Genomic DNA, 25283 nt, shown 5'->3' with positions numbered 1-25283 from the left:
TTAGTGATCTCAGTGGCCATCTGAGATTTACTTGTAGCATTCCCCATGGTACGTACCTTAAATACTCTTATCCCCAATTCACTCCTTTTGTTAGCCCAGGAGCGACCCTGTCCTTCAAACCCCTCTTTCCAGGTCTGGGTGAGACCTCCACTTGCCGTGCCTGCACGGCAATTGAGCCCGAAACCTGGCGAGGGAAGTCGGGATGAGCACAGCACACACCAGTCAAGTTGCAAGCATCAGGACTCTTTTATTCTTTCTTCCCCATCTTATATACCCTTTCAGGAGGAACAAACAAAATTGTTTATCAAGCACCCAGGGTCAAGGAATGGTCAGCATGCCCCAGGAAGCCACAGTTGCCAAACCACCAGATATACCAAACAGCAAAACATCCACGGAACAGCCTGACCTCAGCACACTCAGAACAGAGGAGGTGGGTGGCAATCTTAGAGGGGTCAGAGCCATTCTGATCCCAACATATACTCATCTATATATTTGCTTGCACCAATGAGATTTAAACACTCTTAAGCAAGTGTAGTGTTGCTGAAGTGCATCTGGTTTTGGTGTCTGGAAAAAATGTTCATATGTCTCTCCTTGTTACAAGACTCTTTTGTCTGGTACAGCTTTTGTTACTATCATTTTATTTGATTCCCACTTTGACTAAAATCATTCAGATCCTCACTGAAAGATTCAATGATAACCTTATGGAGTTTCCAGAGTATATAATGAGTTGCTTTTCTCTTATTAATCTCAAAATTCATTGTCTTCAACTTTTGAAAATATAATTATAATGTGTCTCAGCATAAAACATTTTTGGAAAATATCTTTTTATATGCTTTTATTAGTATATTTGTATGATACGTGTGTGTGCATGTGTTCCTGTGTGACTGATGGATGACACGTGGGTTATTCTTGAACCATACATGAGACAGGACCCTTTTGTTCATTACGGTTAGGGTAGGGTAGCTGGTCCTGGAGCTTCTGAGGAGCCCTTATCTATGCATCCCATTCACCTCAGGACTTTTGGGAATACAGATGCATGGCATGTTGCTGGTTTTGTGTAGGTTCTGAGGTTCCAAAAATTAGGTCCTCAGCCTTGAGCATCAGCTAATTCTCTTGCTGAGACATCTCTCCACTGCAGTGTTGAGCTTTTAAAGACAATTGATTTACAAAACAAATATCAGATGACATCATTATGCTATTAAGGCAAAAATGATAGAAAGCAAGCAAGGGAAAATTTACTTCCTAATTTTTATATTGATAATTGATCATTATGTAAAATAACTATCTCCCAAATTAATGACTTGAACACACATGTGTACATGACCTCAGCATCTCAATGAACCAAGAATTTCTTGGCATAATCTTGTTGAGTTTTTTCTCTAGGTCTCACTAGGCTGTAAGTGAGGTATTGTTCAGAAAATGGTCTCATGGAAACCAGGAAACAAATCCACTTAGTCACCTTTCTCATTCCTGGCATGACTGGTCTTCTGCTAGCAGCACATCTCAGAGTCTGGCTTTCTATTGTCAGTAACCTCAGAGCCTACTACAGTTCTCTAACAACTTGGAAACTCGGTGTCCTCTTATATTCAAGAGAAACTCAAAATGTTTTGCAAATTCACCACTAATTATCAGCTGAAAGACACAATGATGCTGATTATCATTTTAACATGATCGTTGCTATGTCCTTTAGTCAATGCTCTTCTGAACCCCGTACATTTTTTGAGATTGTAATTTAATTACATTTCTCCTTTCCCTTTCCTCCCCCTAAAGGCTCCCATATTCCCATCTCCACTTTCCTCAAATTCATGGCCTCTTTTTCCCCTGTTATTGCATGCTTACAACCACCTTAGTCCATATAATGATACTTGTATTTATGCTCTCAGGGCTGACTCTTTGCCACTGCACAATCATTTGATGTGATCTTCTATGGGGAAGACCACCTCTCCCTTCCAGTTCTCCTCCATTGCCTATAGTTCTTTCTATGGCACTGAGGCCTTCTGGACTTATCCCTGACATGCTTTACATGTTAATTGGTATCATCTTTCTTCAGCTCATATTTGGGACCTCATGTGAACCCAGTACTTTTGTTTAAACTTTAAATCTTACATTCTTATGAAAAATTGTAGAGTTTGATTCAAATTGGCATTTACAGAATGAATAATTTCTGGAGGAAATAAATACATTAAACTGTACCTTTTCTCTCATATTTCAGGGACATTGATGCTTTATAGAAACATAAGCACTACACATACTCCTTTGCATAAAGGAAGCCCAAGAACTCCTAGAAGAATGCATTCTCATTAAGTTTACAGTAGGAAAGTTGAGAATTAGCAATCACCAGGTTAGTGGTATTGTTTCTGGATTATAAATTAGAAAGCAAAAATTATTGTGAAATGAACACTTTGTAAGTCATGTAATATTTAATAGAACACACATATTGTAGTCTAAAATTAGCATACTATACCTGATCAAGCTTGTCATTGCTGTAACTGGATCTTGTATAGAATGCATTTTAATAGAATGGGGTGAACAATGAATGACAGCAAACTATGATGATACAGAAAATGAAGATGCCACGATGAAACGCATTACTGTGAAACTAATAAAACTTGGTCAGATAAGATTATTACACCTTTACTAATGTTATGTAAATATTATTAAGTATAAATAACTATACAAGGAAATATAGTAAGTAAATAATTCATAAGCATATAAAAATAAGTTAGTATTATATGGTAGCTATTTTATTTGCATGTTTGTTTCCTTTCCATTTAAATCAAATAAATTTATTTATTTTCTTTTACACACCAGAATTTGTTATTTTTATGTTGCCACAGAGTTGTACATCCTTTTGAATATTCACGAAAAACTGACTCATTCATTTATAAACTGTGATGACAAAGTCTGGGTAACTGTCATTGTTATTCCCATAAGAATTGTTATTATTTATTTGGTACAGAAAATTTCCAACTCCACTAGTTCTTCATAAAGTATATAAAAATTATTGTAAAATCATTTGATATAGTTGTTCAAATTTGAAACTATTTGGCTAGAGGCTTTCTCCCTGCATATTCAATCTATTGGTGAAAGCTGGAGTTTTAAGCAACCTAATAACATATATTAATCTGACAGTATCTGCTTAGTATACCTATGTATCCTGATATATGATGTGTATTATTAATACATTTAAAGTTTCCCCAAATCCTGACATTTTTACCATATATGATTTTCACTGTTGAATTGGGATTTTCACTTATTTTTTGGCTCTTATAAATGGTATAAAACTTAGAAACAGACCATAGAAGCTGACAAATAGCATTGTGGTGCAAAGCCTGAACAACTATGAAGAGTCAAAGGAGTGTCCTGAAGATGGAAGGGTCAAAGAAGAACACTGGTGGGTGACAAGACAATTTTAATTAGTAAATAGACGTGTTACCACCATGTGTCCAAGCCATCCTGTTAAAAGCATTGGTTTCAGGTTGTTGTTTTCCCAAGAATCAGTTAGTGACTGTCAACAAAATATATCCCTATTCTGCTATTTTATTCACGTCTCCTCTTCTAAATTCTGTTTATGCCTTACTTTTTTATGACAGTTGTATGAAATAGATAAAGAACCTTGATGAGCAGTTGCAGTGTCTGATATATTCATTGGCCATTGACCGACAAAATATGACAGACACGTGATTCCTTAGGCTATGCTGTAAAAGGGGTAGAAAAGTTCCTGTGGATTTGAATTATTTAAGAGTATTCCATAGTATTGTCCACTACTGAGGAAATGAACTGAGAAAAAGGATGTAAGAATAACAAAAGGACAAGAGTTCAGCTGATGTTTACAATTTATATATAGTAAAGTAAAATGAATGTCATGAAATGGGGTTGGTCCATACTAGAGACACTGGAGGATATCAAATGACAGGGAGGAAGCAGACTTACTCACATGGAAGAAGTCCTAATAAGTTTGGTTGAGATGAAAGAGGAATAGATGAAAAGAACCTCATCAGTTGCCAGGTTCTATGGACTGGGAAGCTTCTGTTGTTAGGTGCAGGATTCTAGAACCTTGTCCATGAGAGACAAAGGAGAGCCCTTGAGTTTCCTATATCATGAGTGGTCTCAGAAGACAGGTGTTACAAATGATTCCACAGCAGAGTCAGAACTAGAGCTATGGGCATCACTCCATCATGGTAAGTCTTCTAGAGGACAGAAGGACAGATGATTACCAGGAGAATAAAAATACATCCCCTAATTCTTTGCCAATTGTTTAAAATTGGGGGCATGGCATTTCCTTTAAATATCTACTGCTTTTCTCTCTTTCTTTGATGACTCTGTAGAGTTTTTCTCATTGTTCTTGTAGTTTGTCGTGACATTGGGCATTGTGATAGACAGTTCTACTCACAGGAAAATCAACGATATTAGTTTATTTGGAGATTAAAATGCATGCTCATTTTTAAAAAAATGTTACTGCATTATATATAATGTTTGATATTGGATACTTGTATCAAGGAAACTGCTAGGTAGTCTAAGTTTCACTAAATTCTTTTGAATTTTCATGGAAGTGCTGAACTTCATGAGAGTATTCCTTCATTCAGCCAGAAGATGTTTGTTTTTAAACATGGTTTCATGTAGTTCAGGCTGGCCTTGTGCTTGCTATGTACTTCAGAAGTACTGATGCTCTTGCCTGAAGCTCCTGAGTACTGAAATTATAGACCTCAGAGTAAGAAGCACAGCTTACTTTGCTTGTGTAGAGTGGAGAGTGCAGCATGGTCTTTTTAATGTGGTTTAATATTCTCTGGATAACAGAGAGCCTAGATAGTGAGTTTCTAGTTACTGATGAATTTGATGAAAATATAAGAGGGAAAAGCAATGGATAAAAGATGGCATTTTGGAGTTGCCTGGAAGACTCTGTTAATATCATTCTGCACCAGATTTTCAATGAAAGTATTCAATTTTGGACAGAAACTTAGCATGTCAAATTTTTAATCACAAGTTCAAGATATTGTCTTCAAAATCTATTTTATGGAGAATATCTCCTATGGCCTTTTGGCACTATTGTGTTGCAGTTCTCTTCTTTTCTTAATTAGTTTTCTTCACCAATAGGACACTCTTGTTTCTAAGAAAATGAGCACACTGGATGGAAGAGAGACCTGAGCTGGTAAAGGATATGCATCAGAAACTTGAAAACCTGAGTATGAACACCAACATATTCTAACAGCAGGCATTAGCAGCATGTGCTTGGACTCCTAGCAGTGTCAGGAGGCAGAGACAGGAGAATGGCTGGGAATGTCTGTCCAGCCAGTTGAATCTTTTTAGTGAGCTTTAAGTCAATGCCAGACTCTATGTCAAAAAGGAGGTTGGATAATGACTTTGAAATGCTCCCCTAAAGACAGTCCTTTTTTTAAACTAAGTCAGCGCTCTCTCTCTCTCTCTCTCTCTCTCTCTCTCTCTCTCTCTCTCTCTCTCTCTCTCTCTCCTTTTAAACATGCATAATGAGTTGATATATTTTCCCAACTGTCTTCATGGCTTCCAAGACCTATGTTGTAGCTCCCATATTGTCCAATTCCTGACCTCATAATTTTCTACAAGTCCCTTTCTTTGTTCAAATCATGATTATCATACCTCATATCTTCTCTGGAATATATTCAAATTTTATAGTTAAATAACTACAGTTCCCTGGTATACTTCACATTGACCAGTGGAAATCAACCAACATTTAAAAAAAATAAGGGCCTTTCTCTTCCTCTCTCTGTCTCCCTCTTCCTCTCTGTCTCTGCCTCTTTCTCTCCCCCTCTCTCAATCTCTCTCACTCTCACAAACACAAACACCCACCCCCCCACACACATAGATACAATCTGCACATACACACTCACACACATATCTATGTAAACACACATATACCGCCCCAAAAAACCAAAAAATATAGCAGTGTAAAAAGTAAAACATAGAATCAATGTATATGCCTCCAGACAACTACCATTCTAGGATATACTCTGTCCTACATACATACAGAGAAGTACATGTACTATGAACCTGCACACAAACCATACAACCTTGGCATTCATGCCTAGAACACACATACACTAAAATCCAAATGAGAAAAATGTTTGTCTTGAAACAATTTCCTTTCTCCTTTTGCAATAACAAGGCATGGACTGAAATGAGCATCCAACCTGTACTTAATAAGCCAGAATTCAGTTTAGCTTTACATCACTCATTGTTGTGAAATGATCTTTCTGTACACTGTGAAGATGTGTGTTTGCCAATGCGACTTCTGATTGGTTGGATAAAAACCTGAATGTCCACTAGGCAGGCAGGAAGAGGTGAGGTGGGACTTCGGAGTGGAGAGAAATGAAGAGAAGATGAATCTAGGGCCGGGGGAGGGACACCAGAGGAGCCAGAGAGGAAGCAGGACATGCAGAAGGAGAGGTGAAAGCCACGAGCCATGTGGCAGCAAGTAGATTAGTAGAAATGGGTTAATTTAAGTTATAAGAGTTAGATGCAAGCATATGCTAAGGTCAAGCTTTCATAATTAATAACAAGTCTCTGTGTTGTGATTTGGGAGCTGGCAATCCAAGAAAGCCTGCTACAAATCACCATGACAGAAATTCAATAATAAAAACTATAAACAAAAACAAAAACATACAACACCCATTTTAGAAGAGGATTCTTTCGGTTATTGTAGAATGTTATAAAATGATAACATTTAGAAACAACATGGAAAAGCAAAATAATTTTAAAAATTGGGACTGTATGAAAAATACATCTCTACAGAAACAAAAGTACTTTCATCAAACTTAACAGAAAATACAAGCATACTGTTCATATACCTTGAACTAATATCCAATCCATTTTAGTACATACTCTATCATTTTCTCCTACCTGACTTGCTCATACTTTAGTATACACGGGTCTGTCTTTCTTTGCCATGTGTCTTTTATTCATGATGCTCTGATAGATAAACTCAGAAAAAATACATACCAGTAAAACATAAAAGACAGACAATTTGAAGCCATAGACTACAGGGATTTCTGCTCCTCATTGGTTCTCGCAAGGATATGGTGGCTCTGGCTGAGATGCTGGTGCAGGTGAGGATAACTTGCCTGCAGCTTTGGCTGTGAAGGTGGCTTTTTTTTCTGTATAGCTAAAAGCTTTATATGCTCAATGCAACACCTTCCCCCAGAAGTGGTTATATATGCTCAAGGGTCATTCACAAGAATAGAGACAGAACTTCACAGGCTGGTTGTCTTATACCCTATATTTTGGAGGCCAGAGACACATTATCACCATGAAGCCCAACAAATACTTGATACTCAAATATTTCTCATTGTCTATCTACACTGACCATAGTTATATGTGCTGTGGATGTTTGATTGATAAATAAAATACTGATTTGCCTGTAGCCAGGCAGGAAGTATAGGCAGGACTAGCAGAAAGGAGAATTGAGAGAACAGGAAGGCAGAGAAGAGAAGAGGAGTCGCCAGCGTGCATTCCAGGGAGCATCATTTAAGACAGCAGGTAAAGCCACGGAACACATGGCGACACATAGATTAACAAAAAATGGGCTGAGTATAAGAGTCAGAGGTAGACAATGGTAGACCTGAGCTAATGGCTGAGCAATTTAAATAACATAAGTGTATGTATGTTTATTTTATAAGTGGGATACGGGACTGCCGGGGGCTTGGCGGTTCCCAGAGAGAAAAACTCTAGCAATGTATGTCCTTCAGAAACAACCTTAGTACAGAAAGACTGCTATTACCATGACTAGGCCATGAAAACTCTGAATCCATGGTTGTTCTAACCACCCATTTGGAAGCTTTACAAGGCATATTGGAGATAAATAGTACTATATACAACATCATGAAATTATGCCCAAGAGCCTTTCTTCCATACTTCCAAAGTGAGGCAAAACAGTTATGAGAACCAGTAGATTATTGAATATTTTGTGGTACTAGGTAATAAACAACTTGTTTACATGGGAGGTATTACAACCTATCAGAATCAAGTATTATCAGAATATAGTATCAGTGGAATGAGTGGCTATTACATTCAAACAGGTGTTTTTACTGATGTGTTTTTAGGTGGACCTAGATCTAGACTGAACAAAATCTGCTATAAGTATAAGGAAGAATATATCAAGTCTTAAAAGATTTTTACAATTTGAATAGAAAAAACATGCAGCATCACAGGCATGATGTCATATATCTGTGGGCAAGGCAAGGCTATCCTGGTTATTTAGTACTAGCCAATGTTGAAACAGGGTTCAAAATCAAAATTGTGGAGTCAACATTTTCCTCTCATACTCACTGGGTTATCTAACCTACACTATAGTACATGAGCTGGGTCATAATTTGGGCATAGGTCATGACAGTACTTATTGTAAATGTGGGAGAAAAACTGCACAATGGCCCCAGGGGGGAAAAAACATTGTCCAATAGATTCAGCAACAGCAGTTATGCTTGGTTATGGAACAACATTTTCAGGAGACATGTTTAAACAACTTAACACTTGAAGAAAGTCTAGTGACATAGAAGCTCTGTGATATAGTTAGACTGAAGACAGAGAGCAGTGTCTTCGTGGATCATCTGATTCCTGAAAAAGTTACTCTTGCTGTCAAGAGGGCTGCCTTGGGGAACCTGATGCTCCCTTTGCTGATGAGTCTATTTGTATATCAGTATCATGTTTACTGTGTTACCTTAGCACTGTAGTTTAACTTAACATTGGAATTATGATACCTCCAGCAGGTTTTTGTTATTATTGTTGTTCAGAATTATTTTGAATACATTGGGTATTTTGTATTTCATAAAAATTTGACATTGTACTTCTCAATTTCTATGAATAATTGCATTGAAATTTTGATGAGAATAGCATCAAATTTCTTCACTGATTTTTGTAATTTTAACATTTCCACAATAAAATCCTGCCAATCCATGAGCATGGAAGGTCTTTTCATCCTCGAGTATCTTCTTCAAATTCTTTTCTTCACTGTCCTAAAAGTATGTTTGTACAAGTATTTTACTTCTGTAGTTAGATTTAACACAAGATTATATATATATATATATATATATATATATATATAGAAAGATATAGATAAGTAGATTAGGCTATTGTAAATGGTATTGTTTCCTTGATTTTTTTCTTGATGTGTTTGTGGTTTGTATACAGGAAGTAGAACACATTTTGTACATGAATGATGGGGGATGGGGGAAATACAGGGGAAGAGATGGGGGATGAGAACATGAGGGATGTGATGGTCAAACTGGGAGAGGGATGGAGTGAAAGAGCAAAGAAAGAGGTATCTTGACAGAGAAAGACATAATGAGGGAAGGGAAAAACGTGGTACTTGGGAAATTCCCAGGAACCCACAAGGACAACCCCAGATTAGACTACTAGCAATAGTGAGCCTGAACTGGCCAACCCTGGTAATCAGATTAGTGGATACCCTAACTGTCATCATAGAGCCTTCATCCAGTAACTGGTGGTGTACAGGTTTTTAAACTATGTCCTTATGATTCTCTAAATTTCCTCAGTGACTTTTGTTATGTCCCCCTTTTCATCTCTAATTTTTCTAGTTTGGGTTATCTCCCTGAGCCTTTCAGATAATTTGGCTAAGGGGTTGTCAATCTTACTGATTTTCTCAAAGAAATAACTCTTTGTTTCATTGATTTTTGTAGTGTTTTGGGGGTGTGTGGTTTGCTTTTGTTATATTGACTCAGCTCTGGTTACTTCTTGACATCTAATCCTTTTGTGTACTCTTTCTTCCTTTGTTCTAGAGCATTCAGGTTATGTAAGGACTTAGAGCTATGAACTTGTACCTTAGAACTGCCTCATTGTGTCCCATAAATTTGGATATGTTCTGTATTCATTTTCATTCAATTCTAAAATGTTATAAATTTCTTTCTTAAATTTTGTCTCAACCCCTTTCATTCCTTAGTGGGTAATTAAGTGTTCATGAGTTTGTAAGTTTTCTGTTCTTTCTGTTGTTGATACTCAGTTACAATCCATGGTGGTCAGATGAGACACAGGGTGCTATTTCAAATTCCTTCTTCCTATTGAGAGTTGATTTGTGTCCAGGTCCATAGGCAATTTTGAAATAAGTGCCATGAGCTGCTGAGAAGAAGGTATATTATTTTGTGTTTGAGTGAAATGTTCTATGAATATCAGTTGGGTCTATTTGGTTGCTAATGTCAGTTTTATCTAGAATTTCTCTGTTTAGTGTTTAGTGGTGAGAGTAGGGTATTGAAGTCATCTACTCTCACTGTATAGGGGTCACTGTGTGATTTTTTTCTCTAGTAGTAGTTTCTTTTATAAACTTGTGTGCACTTGTGTTTGGTGCATAGATGTTTAGAATTGCAATAGCATCTTCATGGAGTTCTCCTTTAATGAGTCCATAGTGTCCTCCCTATTTCTTCTGATTAGTTTTGGTTTGAAATCTATTTTGTCAGATATTAAAATGGCTATATCAGCTTGTTTCTTGGATCAATTTCCTTGGAATATCTTTTTCAATCCTTTTGCCCTGAAGTGATATCTATCCTTGATGTTAAAGATGGGGGAACCCTTCACTGTCTTGCTCAATCAACTCCACTCATTCCCACCAGCATATAGGCTGCAAATTGAAACCAATCAGAAGAGATTACTCATTAAAGAAAATGATAAAAATATGATACTACAATCCTAAACACAGACTCAATATGCAAACAATTTCATAAAAAATACAATTATATTTTAATGACAGATTCACTATAACACAGTGATATTTGGCCAACTCAACCCCCTCTCACAATAGACACAGGTTATCTGAAGTGAAACTCAGTAGTTAAAGTGAGCCCTTATTCAAAAGGACCTAACAGACAAGTACAGAACATTCCAACCCAAACATTAAAGAATTCTTGTTCCTCTCATCAGTTGAGAGCTATAAATTCTGTCTGAGTGGTCATCTCTGGTGGGCTCCCTACAACAATGGTAAGAGTCTAGACTCTGACCAGAGATAGATGGTAACATTCCAGAGTATTGGTGGATGGGGTTACCAGAATGAGTGGGGCTCTCTACCGGAAAGTGTGTGCTCAAACGGGGCAGTGAACCACAGGCATAAGACACATGTTCCTCAGGCAAGTAGATGGCTCTCCTTTGGTTTTTTCAATGATATCCCTTCTGACTGGAGGGGGATAGAAACAAAAAAGTGTTAATTTTTATTTTCCTGGTCATTAATGGTTTTGAATGATTTTTAAAATTTAGTAGATATTTAAATTTTTTATTTTGAAGGTTTTCTATTCAGATACATGCCTTCTTATTTTGTTTTATTTAAAAGTACTTTTAAATTGTTAGTTGATAATTTCAAATATTATAAAATGGATCTTTTTTTCCTTTTATTAAAATAGTTTTCTCACAAAATATATCTTAATTATGGTGTCCCCTCACTCTACACCTCCAAGTTTTTCCACATCTTCCCTCTCACTCAAATCCACTCCCTTATTAGAAATGAAAATGCTTCTAAGAGATAATAATAAAATAAAACTAAAAATGTAATAAGATAAAACAAGACTGTCACATTAGAGTTGAACAAGATAAACATATAGAAGAAAAATGATCTTTTGAAGCTATTTTGAATGGAATCTTTGTATGGTTTTCTTATTAGTGTGGTTGTCATTTATAAAGGAGTTTGTATCCAGGCACATTGAAACACATTATCTGTCATTTTTGTCTTGCTGATTCCTGTATTCACTTCCCCTTTGATCTTTTGAAGTTATATTATAACATGTGATTGGATCATCATATTTTAGTTAAAATTTATTGGTGATTTTTGCTTTACTTTATCTGTGTAACAGGCCCCCAGACCTTAGTACAACTTCACGATTGAAGTGCCATTTAGACTGTAAAGCTCAGCATATAGACAGCACCACCTGCCAAAACTAAAACAAAGACCTAATCCATGAAAGTCCATATACTTTTAGGAAAGTTTCAAAATGTACTGGTGTACTAAACTTGCTGTTTTTAACTTCTGAAGTTCTGCTTCTAACTGTTATTGTTAACTGGAATTTGTCAACTCAAAAAAAGGGTTTTGTGCTTAAAAGTTCATTCTGATAGAGGCTCAGTATGTACTGGGATCCTAAACACCCAGTGTAGTCACTAGAGGCAAATAGACTTTCTATTGGCTTAAACCCATGTTCAAACAGTTGTATCTGGTGTATACCCCACAGCAATATAAATTTTTCTTTTGGTTTAATATTTTGTTTTGTTTTGTTTTGAGAAGCCCTCTTGAAGCCCATTGGGTGTTAGTAATGTCTACAACATTTCCATTAGGTTTTGAGACAGGCTCTCTTTCTGAACTTTATTCAACCCATTTCTCCAAGAAATGCTGGCAAGAAACCCATGGAATCTGCCTGCTTTACCTAACTTCAAAGGGCTAGTGTACCATTTCCAATTTCTTGTCTTGGCTCTGGAAATATGAACTCAGGAGTTTCTTGTATTGATATATTGATGTTGTAAACACTTCATCCACAGCCCCTGGTCTTGGTGAGAGTTGTTTTTTTTTCCTTTTATTAACTACTCATACAATGTTTTTTGGTCACATAATTCCCCTTACTTAAACTACTTCCAGACTCCCTGAATCACATGTAAATTCATATTTTTCTCATAAAATGTCAAAGTCAACACCAAACTTCTCTCTCTCTCTCTCTCTCTCTCTCTCTCTCTCTCTCTCTCTCTCTCTCTCTCTCTCTCTCGTGCACGCGTGCGCATGCACGCACACATACATACACACGCACACATGTACACACACGCACAAACCAAAGAAAACCCTGGAGTCTATTTGTTGTTGTCCAGATATGCCTGAGCATTTGTACCTCCTTTCTGGATGGTAGCTGATATACCCAATGTCATTCTATTGAAGAATACTGATTTTTTTTCTCTCCCAGAAGCTATTAATTACAAATAATTTCTTGGGTGGGGTGGAACTTTGTACTCATTTCCCGTTATTCCTCCTGAGATTTGGTTTATTTGAAGTTGTGCAAAATTTTGATATGCTGTCTCCATCTCTGAAATTCATTGTTGGTGCTCAGAGTGCAATTGGGATGAATGAAATGTCTATTTAGGGCACTGTATCCCTCAGTGTATGGTAACTCTATGTAAACTGTATATAAATTTTAGGAAGCATTTGTAGTGGGTTTCTAAAAGGCCATTCATTAGTTTTAGTTATCCCTTCTCATATGCCCCCATCTCCCATCCCTCTCCTCATTTCATCCTTCTATTTTGATTTCCTCCTTATCCAATTATAGCACTATGTTCTATTTCCCTTTTCTTCGAAAGACCCCTCATACCGCTCTCTGGCCCTTTACTTACTAACTAACTTATGTGGATAGTCCAAATGAAACAAACACTGCTAAGGCATAAATGGCACCATCCCCAAATAAGAGAAGATATGCAATGTTTATTTTTCTGGGTCTGGGTTGTTTCAGTCAAGATGATTGTCTCCAGCTCCACCTACTACCTGCAAATTCCATAATTTTATTTTCTTAACAAATGAACAATATTATATATGTAAATATACCATATTTTTATCATTCAATTTATCTGTCAATGAAAATCTAGGCTGTTTCTATTTTCTGACTGTTATAAATAGATCCTCAGTGAATGTAGATGAGTATTTATCTTGTAGAAATATGCCAACCGCTTTGGGTAGGAGCTTTACTTGAGTAAACAGGAAGTACATTGCAAGCAACCTCCAAGACTCTAGAAATGACAGGGACATCTGACTGCCTGGATAGTGACCTAAAGTTTCTCTGCAACATTGGGGCATCCATTTTCAACCCACAGGCCCAGAGTGTCTGGCAGACTCATCAACGAAGCAGGAAACTTGAAGGACTGTCTTGCCCTGCACTGGCGAAATTAATCAGTTGCTTTCCTCTGTGTCCTGCAGAATATCTGGCACATTCTTCTGTGAAGAAGGAATTTTAAAGGACTGTCCCTCTTTGTTTTGGCAAAGTTCAACAGTCTTTTTCCTGTGTCCTGCATGTCCATTGTCAGCACATTGTCAGCAGTCAAAGGCAAGAGCATTTTCTTTGCCCTGTGGCTAACTTTGCTACAATGAAAGCAAAGTCCATAAGTAGTTTCTCAATGCCCATCATCTCTGAAGTAAATTAGTGCTGTCAGGAGCAGATGTGTCCCATTGTCATGAAAAGCCTTAGGTTAATAAAATATTTTAAATGCCATATTCTGTAGGTTTTTAAAGTATCTGAAGACCATTTATCTAGCTAATATATACCTATTTAAACTAGAAAACATACTTAATGTGATTATAAATTTAAATATTATACATTAACTACTAACCTCATTTCTTCTTTCTACATTGCATTTTTAAATGAACTGCAGAAGTACAATTCCCCCAAACAAGAGTAGAAACATATACACAGTGTAACAAAATTAATTTTGAAACTGTATCAGTATTTCAAAATCCATGCCAATGCAAAATATCAGAGATTAATAGTTGTCTTTTTATCCTATATTCTTATATTCCCCTAAATTATAACAAACATCCATAACCCACCAAACAACCAAACTCATACCTGCCAACTCTTGGGAATTTCAACACCATTTTTTCCAAACTGGTTCCTGCTATCTACGGAGGAAGCATCTTTAGGTTCCCAAAGAGATAACTTGAGATAATGGTCAAGTCCTGGGAAGATTAGCTATAATCTTTGTTGATATATATCACCTGTCAAGATTCAGGAGGTTCACCCTCTATCAAACCTGATCTATATTAATCTGGAACGAATCCACAGCCACTTGTTTTCTGTGGAAACAAAAGCAAAACCTCTTTCACAAAGTAACACATTCTTTGATTTCTTTTTTAAAGTTAAGCATTTCTAAAGTATCTAAGCAGGTTCAATTTAGCAGTCAGTTCAAAATCCCATGTCTCCTAGCAGGTTCTCAACGATCAAAAAATGTAAAATCAACACAATAACATAGAGGATCCAGACTCTCTGTGTATTTCCCATCTCCATGTGGCTTATTCTTTTTTATTATTTTACTTCATTCTTCAAGACTTAATTTTTTAACTACTCATTTCATTCTATGATTATGCCCTTTTTTCTTTTTCTAAGCCCATGGACATTGTTAAACACACTGTTATGTCTTCAAGGTTTTCTATCTGAACCTCTTTTATTGTGTATTTTTTAGCCATTTTGTCTGCATGAGCAATAAACTGCTAAACAGAGCAGCCTGGGACCTCCACAAATGGCTTTGTTGGCAGGCTCTACCACCTTCTCAGGTCCTGAAAGCCAAGCCTAAACCTCGCACCCCAATTGGAGGTGCATGACCAGGAACTGCATTCAACCCCCCAGCTATGAAATGTTAGTGCCCTGTACTGTATCAAGTGTTTTTACTTAGTTTTTTTGTTCCTATTTAATGTGAAAAAAAGGCTGTTTAAACGTTCTGCTGTCAACAGAGTTTCTTAAAGGAGCTTAAGTTTTCTCAAGCCCTACGTGGAAATACTGGCCCCACCATGGAGGCAAAAATGTTGTTATTTTTGCTCTTTTGGGGGGCTCACATCCCAGCTCCCAAATGAGTTACACAGGAAGGCTTATTCTTAATTATAAATACTCGGTCTCAGGTTGGCTTGTTTCTTGCCAGCATTCCTTCATTTAAATTATCCCATCTATCTTTTGCCTCTGGGCTTTTCCCTCTCAATACCTGTATACCTTTCTTTGTTTCTTACTCTGTGGCTTGTTGTGTAGCTGGGTGGCTGGCCCCTGGAGTCCTCCTCCTTCTCTGACTACTTCTTTTTTTCTTTCAGATTTCTCCTTCTATATATCCTCTCTGCCTGCCAGACCAAACTATCCTTTCTCCTGCCTTGCTATTGATTGTTCAGTTTTTTATTAGACTGTCATGTGTTTTAGACAAACATAGTAACACATAGTCATCTCATTAAACAAATATAACATAAACAAAAGTAACACACTTTAAAATAATATTCTACAACAAGCGGCTCTATCAGTTTGTGCATCCACTGGCAATGAATGAGAATTACCCTTTATACACAGCCTCCCTAGAATCTGCTCCTGTTTGTTTCATTGATCTGGGCCATACTGATTTAGGTCATATAAAATATCAAAATTATTTGGATTTCACTTAGGACTACAGAGCTTCAACATTTTATGTGTTTCACAACCACTGGTTGACTCATTTTTTGAGTACTCTCTGTTCAGTTCTGTACTCCATTTATAATTAGGTTATTCGTTTTCTGGATGTCCTGGGTTTTTTGTTTGTTTGTTGTTTTTGTTTTGGAGATCTTTGGATATTCTAATTAATGACCCTCTGTCAAATGTATATTTGCTAAAGAGTTTTGCCCGTTCTGCTGGGGCCTCTGTACTTGAGTGATAGCTTCTTTTGCTATACAGAAGGTTTTTAGACTCATAAGGCTGAATAATCATCAATGCTGCAAGCTACAACTCTCTTGGGCAGTGCCACCTGAGGTTTGGTGGTCCTGCATGTTATAAGAATTTAGGCTGTGCAAGCTATGAGGAGCAAGCTAGTCAACAGCACTTCTCCATGGCTTCTGCTTCAGTTCTTGACTCCTGACCTGCTACAGCTCTTTTCCTGAATTCAGAGGGATGGACTGTGCTGTGAGTCTGTAAGCAGAAACAAACCTTATATCATCATATTCCCTTTGGTCATGGTGTTTTATCCCAGCAAAAGTATCCTAAGTAAGTCAGAGTATAAACTGATATGTCATGATTCAGGTTAGTGTGAAGGTTCCTTAAAGATCTGAAAAATCAATCAACTTAATGTCCAGGTATACTAGTCTGATGCACAGACTCAAAAGGGTTCTACATCTTACTCAAGAATTACTTGCTAATTCACATTTGTTGCTTCTCTGTTCATAGTAGCCAGCAATTCTAAAGAGCCTACCCATGTATCATGTTAAATCTGACATTTTATCAGTTCTGACATTACTCAAAAATAGTATTTTTTTTGTAATAGCTACATTTTATGATGTAAATCACAGTTCATTTAAATGAAAAAAATTTGGACACTGGATATAATGGTAAGTAAAAAATAGCATAATGTTCACTACTCAAGGAACCACCAGACTGAAGAAGTATCTGGAAGTTAGTCATTCCTTAGCAATATGAGAGGAAGTTTGGCTCTGAAGGCATCATGTTATTGAGATTCTGGTCTCTAAATCTGCCAAACAACAAATTTATGCTACTGAATGCAGTCAGTTCATGTTACCTTATTATGAACATTATAGAAAATCATTACAAGTAGAAAACATCAGGTCAAATTTGGACTGTTTACAAGCAAATTTTTATGGTGTATATAATAAAAGGTTTTGAAAATCCAAAGAGGGTCATAGTGCAGATGTGGAAATAACAAGAATGAAGGGTCAAAGAAGAACATTAGCATGTACCAAGCTTCCAGATATAACCAACTTTAATTAGCAAATAATTAAAATTATTTTGAAATTTCATTTTATTTCAGTTGCAATGGGCAAGATTAATGAAATCAGACATGATAAGCTGGCTAGGATGTAGACAATACACAACAGTTATTATTTGCAGGGGGGAGTACAAACTAGTATGGTCTTTATGGATTCAGTGTGGAGACTCCTGAGAAAATTAAAATAAATTTACTCCAAGGTCTATCTGTACAAATCAGAAGCATATGCCATAAGGACTATACATATTACCACAGAGATAATTATTTATCCTTGTTACTTTACTCATAATTGCCAGAATGATGGCAAAGTTGACCATCAGATGATGAAAAGACAAGAAAATGTAGTATTTTTACACCATGGAATAGTATTCAGTTGTTAAAACACAAAATTTGCCAGTAAATGTATGGGGACAAAAACAACCATCTTGAGGAGGGTAAGCCAGACCAAGAAAGACAATCATTACATGATTCTTATAAATATGGATGTTGCTTTTTATAGTTTAGAAATGTATGTTTCATTTAGAATAAACACAGAGGTTAGGTGTCTAATAAAGGACCATGGGGCAAAAGAGGATCTGCCCAGGAAGGGTTTATAGAATGTAGAATTATAACAAAATAATGGAGATGTTAAAACAGAAATATTAAAGGAGGTGGATGATGGGAGGACTGAATAGAGACAGAAATATTGGGAGGGATAACTAACGGTAAGGCTGTAAAGAAATGATATGAACACCTACTACTGTAAAAGCATCCCAAAATATATACACACATAAAAGGAATTTAAATGAGGTCACCATACAATGAGAAAAATTGGACATCTAAAGCTACCAAATAAAACCCCCAGTACCCAGATTGGATTACATCTTTTTGAGTTGTTAGAGTGTTGCATAGAACTTGAATCAATACAGGATATTTCCCATTTGATTGGGTACCTACTACAACTAATGTAAGACACTATTGGTGATGATAACATACTTAGGGTGTATAACATAGATAAATATTGATGATAGACAACTGGAAGCTTCATTCATACTGGCAAGTTCAATGTATATCTTAAAGGTGCTATATATGCTACTAGAATAGCCAAGTAACAGTCAGTCTAATCCAGCTGTAATACAGCTGTACGAAGCTATAGTAATGATATGCCTACAAAATGTGTTCACTGAATGACAGTAGAAGGAGTGAATAAACAGTTAGGGGAATCACCAATCCATCTGTAATTGGATTTAAGCAACACTTCATAATAGTGAACCCATATTTGATGTTGTTTATATGTGGCCAAGAATCTTAGACTAGAAGTCATGGGACCTAGATGGAAACATACTACTATTATTCTACTAAATGAATATTACAAGAATATGACTCCTAATAACATATTATATCTATAGTTCAGAGTGTCACTCAACCCTCATCAAAGAGCTTCTTCATGCACTGGATGGTAAATAGCACAGAGATCCACAACAATAGAAAGCGATAAAGTTGGAAGTCTCAGTCCTAAAGGGGATGTCTTTATCAAATCCCTCCCCTCAAGACTTAGAGATCTATGTGAAGAGGGAAATGGAAAGATTCTAAGAGTCAGAAGTGATAGATGACTTTATGAAACTTGAATTCTCCACATATAATAAGACAGACACACATATGAACTCACAAAACTGTGAAAACAAGACTTACACAAGCTCAAGCCACAGAGAATCTCATCAGGAAGGAGAAGTGGGCACAAAGTCCCATCACTTAAAAAAATATGATCAAAAGATATTTTCTGGAAAAAAATTAAATGAAAGATTGTGAAGCTCCACCCCTAGGCAGGAAGCTCTCTGTAAGTGGAAACTGCTAAGAGTAAGGAAATTGGTTTTCTTCAATGTAGTGAAACAAGGGTATATAAACCCCACTCACTAACTCACTCAAGGGCTGACCCAATGATGGCAGCACAAACTGGACTTCATGTTTTCTGCAGTCTTTCTTTTATGATTTGTTTGTTTGTATTTTTTAGAGAGAAACAACATGAAGTTGGGTAGATTGGAAGGGAGAAGGGTTCTGGGAGAATTGAAGGGTGAGGAAGAACATAATATAAAGTGTAAAATCCTCAAGGAAATTAATAAGAAAAAATGATGAAAGAGTCAATGCAGCACACTGGCAGGTCACCAAGCTTTTTGAAACTAGTAACCTTAAATACACTTGTTTCTACCATTTGCCTTCAACAGCTTATAAAATATACTGGTCTCAGATTGATATTTTCTCAGCTGTCTACCAAAGAAATTTAACCTACACAGTTACCCCTACAATTCTAAATTCATGAATTAGTTTTAATAGTTGTTTTATGAAGTAGACAAAGCATCTACATCTACATGAGCAAGTGTGCAATGTCTCTGAGATACTTATTGAAAGTACAGATTACTAATAAGTAATCTAAATAAGATTACTTATTAGAAAGGAAACTAATAGTAGACACTTGATTCCTTAGAGCAGAGGTTCTCAACCTTCCCAATGTTGTGACCCTTTGATACAGGTCCTCATGATATGGTGATCCCCAACCATAAGATTATTTTCATTGCTACTTCGTAACTGTAATTTTGCTACTGTTATAAATGGTGATGTAAATATCTGGGTTTTCTGACAGTCCTGGGAGACCCATGTGAAAGGTTCAATCCTCCCTGCCCCTGCAGGGGGTTGCAACACCCAGGTTGAGAATCACTGGGTAGAGTATTTTCTAAAAATTATGGAATTATTTTCTAAGATTAGAAGATTTTGAATATTCCATATTAGGTTCAATACTGTGTAAATAAATACCAACAACATTTACAATATGAATAAAAACACAGAGTTCAGCTGAATTTGTAGTGTATGAGGAAAATGTAAGCAAGGTATGAGATATATTCACTCTGGAGATAGTAGATCATAGAACATGAGGAGAAGGAAGTTAGACTTACTCTCATGGAATAAGAAAAACAAATTAACAGGTTGAAGTGGTAGAAGCACTGTTCGGAAGAATCTCACCAGTTGCAAAATTCTGTAAAATGAGAGGATCTTATCATTAGACACAGGGATCTAGGGCTTTCTCCGTGAGAGACAAAGAAAGGAAAGAATTCGTGGTCTCTTATGCATTCTCAAACAAATGAAAAAGAACAACAAAAAAACCTTTGCTACTAAGAAGGGCTTTACAAATGCTTCATGAGCAAGGACATAACTAGAAGTAACCATGGGCATCATTGCATCTGGTGGTAAGTCTCTTATGACATTTATTGTAAAGGATAGACGCAAAAAAAAAAAATCCCTTAATTCCCTTCCAGTTGTTCAGGTCTGGGGATGGCATTTCCTTTCATTATTTCTAATCTCTTCAATTTTATCATGGTGACTCTAGAGTGTTTACTGTGATAATTACATCCTGAATTGTACAGAACTTGCGTAGTAAATGGTTAGCTATTGGTGAATTTGATCAAGTTATGGGGAGAAAAAAAGGTAGGGTAAAAGATGACATCTGAGAGTCAACTTGAAATCTCTGTTGTTATAGATGTGCCATATTTTGGATGAAAATGTTATCATTTCTCAATATTTCTGGATGCTGGAATTATTGCTAACAGTAACTAAATTAATACAAGTCTGTGCTTGCTCATTTATTCCTTAAAGGGTTTTTGTTAACCTTCTGTTTGTTACTAGAGTTTTAGTCATTAATTCTGACATACATTTGTTGGTACAATCTTAATATTTTTATATTAGGAATAAATAATTCCTTTCCACATATCATCAACCTGCATGCTATAAGAATTATTAAGTGTAAATTAAAACTTTTATGAATAATGAATATTCATGTTGGGATTTTAGACATAATTCCACAATATTGTCCTTAAATATCTTTATAAATGATTTTTCTAGGCTCTTGGCACTGTAGTTGGTAACACAGTTTGTTCCTTACTTGACTACTTTTTTCAAATAATTATACACTAAGATGAAGACCCAGGACAGGTTAGATAGTTTGATTGGTAAAGTGAATGCTTCACAAGCAGAGGAACGTGAGACTGATCCTCGGCAACAATATAAAAGCCTGGTTTAGTGGTCTGTACGTGCAGTGCCAACAATGGAGAGGCAGAGATATGCAGATTACTAAGGCTTGCTGAACAACCAGCCTCCCCTCTTTAGTGAGTGCCATGTAAAAGATGAACTTTGTGTCAGAAACCAAGGTGAAGAGTGACATAGGAAAGATATCCAAGACTAACTCTTAAACTCTACATAAATACACACATACACACACACACACACACACACACACACACACACACACACACATACAACCACATGTACTCAGACACTCATATCAATGCAAATATATAAGAGGATAAAATATTAAAATGTAAAAAATAAAAGCATAAACAAGATATATGATTTTAAGGAACCAATTTAGGATGAGCTATGGCCTCCACACATATGTTAACAGGCACACAAGCTTCACTTCACTACTGCACACACTCACATTCACTAATAATAATACCTAAGAAAGAAAATGAAAAATACACATGAGCAAACTGATCAGTATGAGAGAGGCTTCTGACACCCATGGCTATGCCAAAGCAATGATAGAAAGGAACATAAATGTACTCAATCAGCAGGAAAAGGTTTAGTGTTTTTTAATTTAAATTAATGTCATTGAACTACAAGAGCTAATATGAAATTATTTTTCAGTTTATAAAATCTTTCACTGTTGTTGAGGAAAATTTGAAAATTAAAACATTCAGAAACAATGTGGAAAAGAAGGCAAGTTATTAAAAGCTGGGAGTAAATTAGAAATCAATTTTCACAGGAGCAAGTATACGTTATACAATCAAACAGAAAATCCATGAACACTGTTGACACACCTTGGAATATAAATTGATGTAAGCCCAATTTTTGCTATTTTATTTTCTAACCTGACTTCATCATTATTTACTTATATTTGCCCTTTGTTTAACTATTTCCTTTAGTCCTGATGCTCTGATTGATCAATTCTGCCAGAAGACACACCATTAAAGACCAGTGCTGCATGCAACCAGACAAAGTGAGGACTAAGAGAGCAAAGCCCTCTGGTGTCTGTGGGTGAGGCCCTGGTCCATGAGAGAATCATGTTCCTTCAGCTCTGCCTGTGGATGTTGCTCTTACTCTCTGTATGGTCACCAACTGCACATGCTAGGTACAGTAGCCCTCCAGAAGTAGTGATACCCTTGAGAGTCACTGACCCTAGTACACATGATATTTCCCCAGACTGGCTCTCTTATAGCCTGCGCTTTGGAGGAGAGAGACATATTATCACCATGAAACCCACAAAATACTTCATATCCAGGAACTTCCTACTGTTCACATACAATGACAAAGGTGATCTCCTTGAAGAACAGCCTTTTGTTCAGAATGACTGCTACTACCATGGTTATGTAGATGGAGAACCTGAGTCCATGCTCATTATTAACACCTGTTTTGGGAGTTTGCAAGGCATAATAGAGATAAATGGCACAGTTTATGAAATCATGCCCAAGAACCAAACATCCACATTTGAACATCTGGTATACAAAATAGACAGTGAGGACTCAGAATCATTTTCTATGAGATGTGGGTTAACAGAAGAAGAGATAGCACGACAAATGAAGATTCAAGAAAGCAAAGACTCCACACTTATGCAAAGCCAATATGAGAATTGGTGGACCCACCACAAGTATCTTGAATATTATGTGGCAGTAGATAATAAACGATATGTTTACAAAAATAATAATGTCACAGCTTGTATGCAGGAAATGTTGCAAGTTGTCAATGGAATAAATGGTTATTATCTTCAGATAGATGTTGAGGTGGTTTTAACTACACTGGAAGTTTGGACTCAAACAAACCATGTCGATGTAACAGCATCTGTAGGTGATGTCCTATCTAATTTCTGCGCTTGGAAGATGAATAACATTGACAATCGCATTAGAAATGATATTGCACATCTTTTTGCCAGACAAACATACACTGGGAGTTCAGGCCAAGCTTATGTAGGAACAATTTGCAAAAATAATAATTGTGCAGTTAACAGTTTCATGACAGATTCACTTCCAGGCATGGCATTCTATACAGTACATGAGCTGGGTCATAATTTGGGTATGCCTCATGATGATAAATACTGTACTTGTGGGTTACCAAGCTGCATAATGGCTGTATCAAAATCTAATGCCCGTAAGTTCAGCAACTGCAGTTATGAGGCTATGTATTCAGTGATTACCAAAACAAGTTGTCTATACAATATTCCAGATGTATTAACAAAACCAAACCTCACCTTGTGTGGGAATAATATAGTTGAAGAAGGAGAGCAGTGTGACTGTGGATCCTCTGATTCATGTGAGACTGATGCATGCTGTAGTGAAGGCTGTGTGTTCAAACCTGATGCTGAATGTGCTACTGGGCTTTGTTGCAAAGATTGCAAGTTCATTCCAGCAGGCACAGAGTGTAGAGAAGAGAACAATGAATGTGACCTTCCAGAGTGGTGTCATGGAACTTCAGCTGAGTGTCCAGAAGATGTATACAAGGAAGATGGAACTTTTTGCGGGGGTGATAGTTACTGCTATAATAAGATATGTCCTAAACGCGAAGAACACTGTCAGACGCTTTTTGGCAGGAGTGCCAAAAGTGCAGATGAGACTTGCTACATGGAAATGAACAGAAGGGGTGACCGTTTCGGTAACTGTGGTAACGATAGCCATAACTACAGAATATGTGATAATGCTGATGTACTCTGTGGACGAATTCAGTGTGAAAATGTAGAAGAGATTCCACAGAGGAGAAACCATGAAACAGTGCATTGGACTCACTTCAATGATGTCACCTGCTGGAGTATGGACTATCATTTTGGAATTACCACAGAGGACGTTGGAGCAGTGAGAGATGGCACAACTTGTGGTCCAAGCTATATGTGCATTGATAGGAAGTGTATCCCTAACCCTTTTTTGTTTAATAACTGTTCGGCCCAATGCAATAACAAAGGAGTCTGCAACAATAAACAACACTGCCATTGCGATGAGGAATGGGAGCCACCAGACTGTCTACTAAGTGGCTATGGAGGTAGTATAGACAGTGGACCAGCACCAAAGATATATTTTAGGAGCAAGCGCAGGAGGAGGCAGTTAATGCTAGCTCTTTCAATTCTTTTTTTGGTTTTGTTTTTTGTATTTCTCTTGATTTGTCTAACTAGAAGAAAGAAATCAGACCAAGAAACTGAACCAGAACAAATGTCAGAGCCAGAACCTGAACCTGATAAACCTGAACCTGATAAACCTGAAAGAGAACGTAACACTAAAATTAAACATAAGGCTTCATCTAAGAAACGTCAGAAAAGTGAAAAGAGAAAAAGTGAGAAGCGTAAAAGTAAAAAAGACCACAAAAAGAAAAAATAAGAAAATATTTACTCTCTGGGAGATCCATCATTTATTAACTTGTAGACTTCTGAACCTAGTAGTATCACTGTGTGTGTAAGAAAACCAAGGCCAGAAATTTTGGAGACCTCCTTGTTTGAATATCAAAACCATTCACCATCAAATAAAAGGAGGTCCTTCCACACTCATATTTTTCTTTATTTTCATCATTTTGTTGCTGTATTTTTAATGGAATTGATATCTGTCGGCCATTAGCATACATCTAACCCATGGTCTTCTATGTGTGTTTCTTTGCTTTTGTTTTCTCTCAGCTCTAAAGCCCTTCCCCTTTTCAGTCTGCTTTGTCACATAAAGAGAAGGAACCTGCAAATACCATTTCCTCATGGCAATTCTTGTCTGCTAGAACCTGCCCCTTAGGAGAGCCAGAGTGAGATCTGAAACTTGAGGGAAGGGTTTGAGGTTCTGAGGACGGTTGCTGTAGTCTCAGCTCTC

The 25283-nt window shown here is 36.8% G+C and overlaps 1 protein-coding gene and 1 long non-coding RNA gene across 4 annotated transcripts; one reads left to right on the top strand and one right to left on the bottom strand.

Annotated features, from left to right (window-relative positions):
* Nucleotides 1–222: 222 nt before the first annotated feature.
* On the bottom strand, nucleotides 223–4031 carry LOC131894556 (uncharacterized). Of its 2 annotated transcripts, none has more exons than XR_009374946.1 (3): nucleotides 3938–4031; nucleotides 2465–2599; nucleotides 223–1145 (listed from the first exon to the last, which is right to left on the bottom strand). It is a non-coding gene; the product is annotated as an uncharacterized LOC131894556 (long non-coding RNA). The 2 variants fall into 2 exon arrangements; XR_009374947.1 differs by having other exon boundaries at nucleotides 3934–4009.
* A 17-nt stretch (nucleotides 4032–4048) lies between these two features.
* Nucleotides 4049–24979, top strand: LOC131894552 (disintegrin and metalloproteinase domain-containing protein 26A-like). Of its 2 annotated transcripts, XM_059244838.1 has the most exons (3): nucleotides 4058–4181; nucleotides 22220–22292; nucleotides 22380–24979. In XM_059244838.1, exon 3 carries the CDS (start codon nucleotides 22518–22520, stop codon nucleotides 24810–24812), a length of 2295 nt encoding a protein of 764 aa, XP_059100821.1. In that variant the 5' UTR covers nucleotides 4058–4181; nucleotides 22220–22292; nucleotides 22380–22517; the 3' UTR covers nucleotides 24813–24979. The 2 variants fall into 2 exon arrangements, with proteins under 2 accessions (XP_059100820.1, XP_059100821.1); XM_059244837.1 differs by lacking the exon at nucleotides 22220–22292 and having other exon boundaries at nucleotides 4049–4181.
* The last annotated feature ends 304 nt before the right edge of the window (nucleotides 24980–25283 follow it).

Source organism: Peromyscus eremicus, chromosome 17 (genome assembly GCF_949786415.1).
Source record: "Peromyscus eremicus chromosome 17, PerEre_H2_v1, whole genome shotgun sequence".
Classification (NCBI taxonomy): Eukaryota; Metazoa; Chordata; class Mammalia; order Rodentia; family Cricetidae; genus Peromyscus; species Peromyscus eremicus.
The sequence above is the reverse complement of the archived record's forward strand: the minus strand, read 5'-3'. Positions and strand labels throughout refer to the sequence as shown.

What these genes read in the sequence shown, in the direction of transcription:
- LOC131894552 (XM_059244837.1), top strand. Translation starts at nt 22,518, where the DNA reads ATGTTCCTTCAGCTCTGCCTGTGGATGTTGCTCTTACTCTCTGTATGG.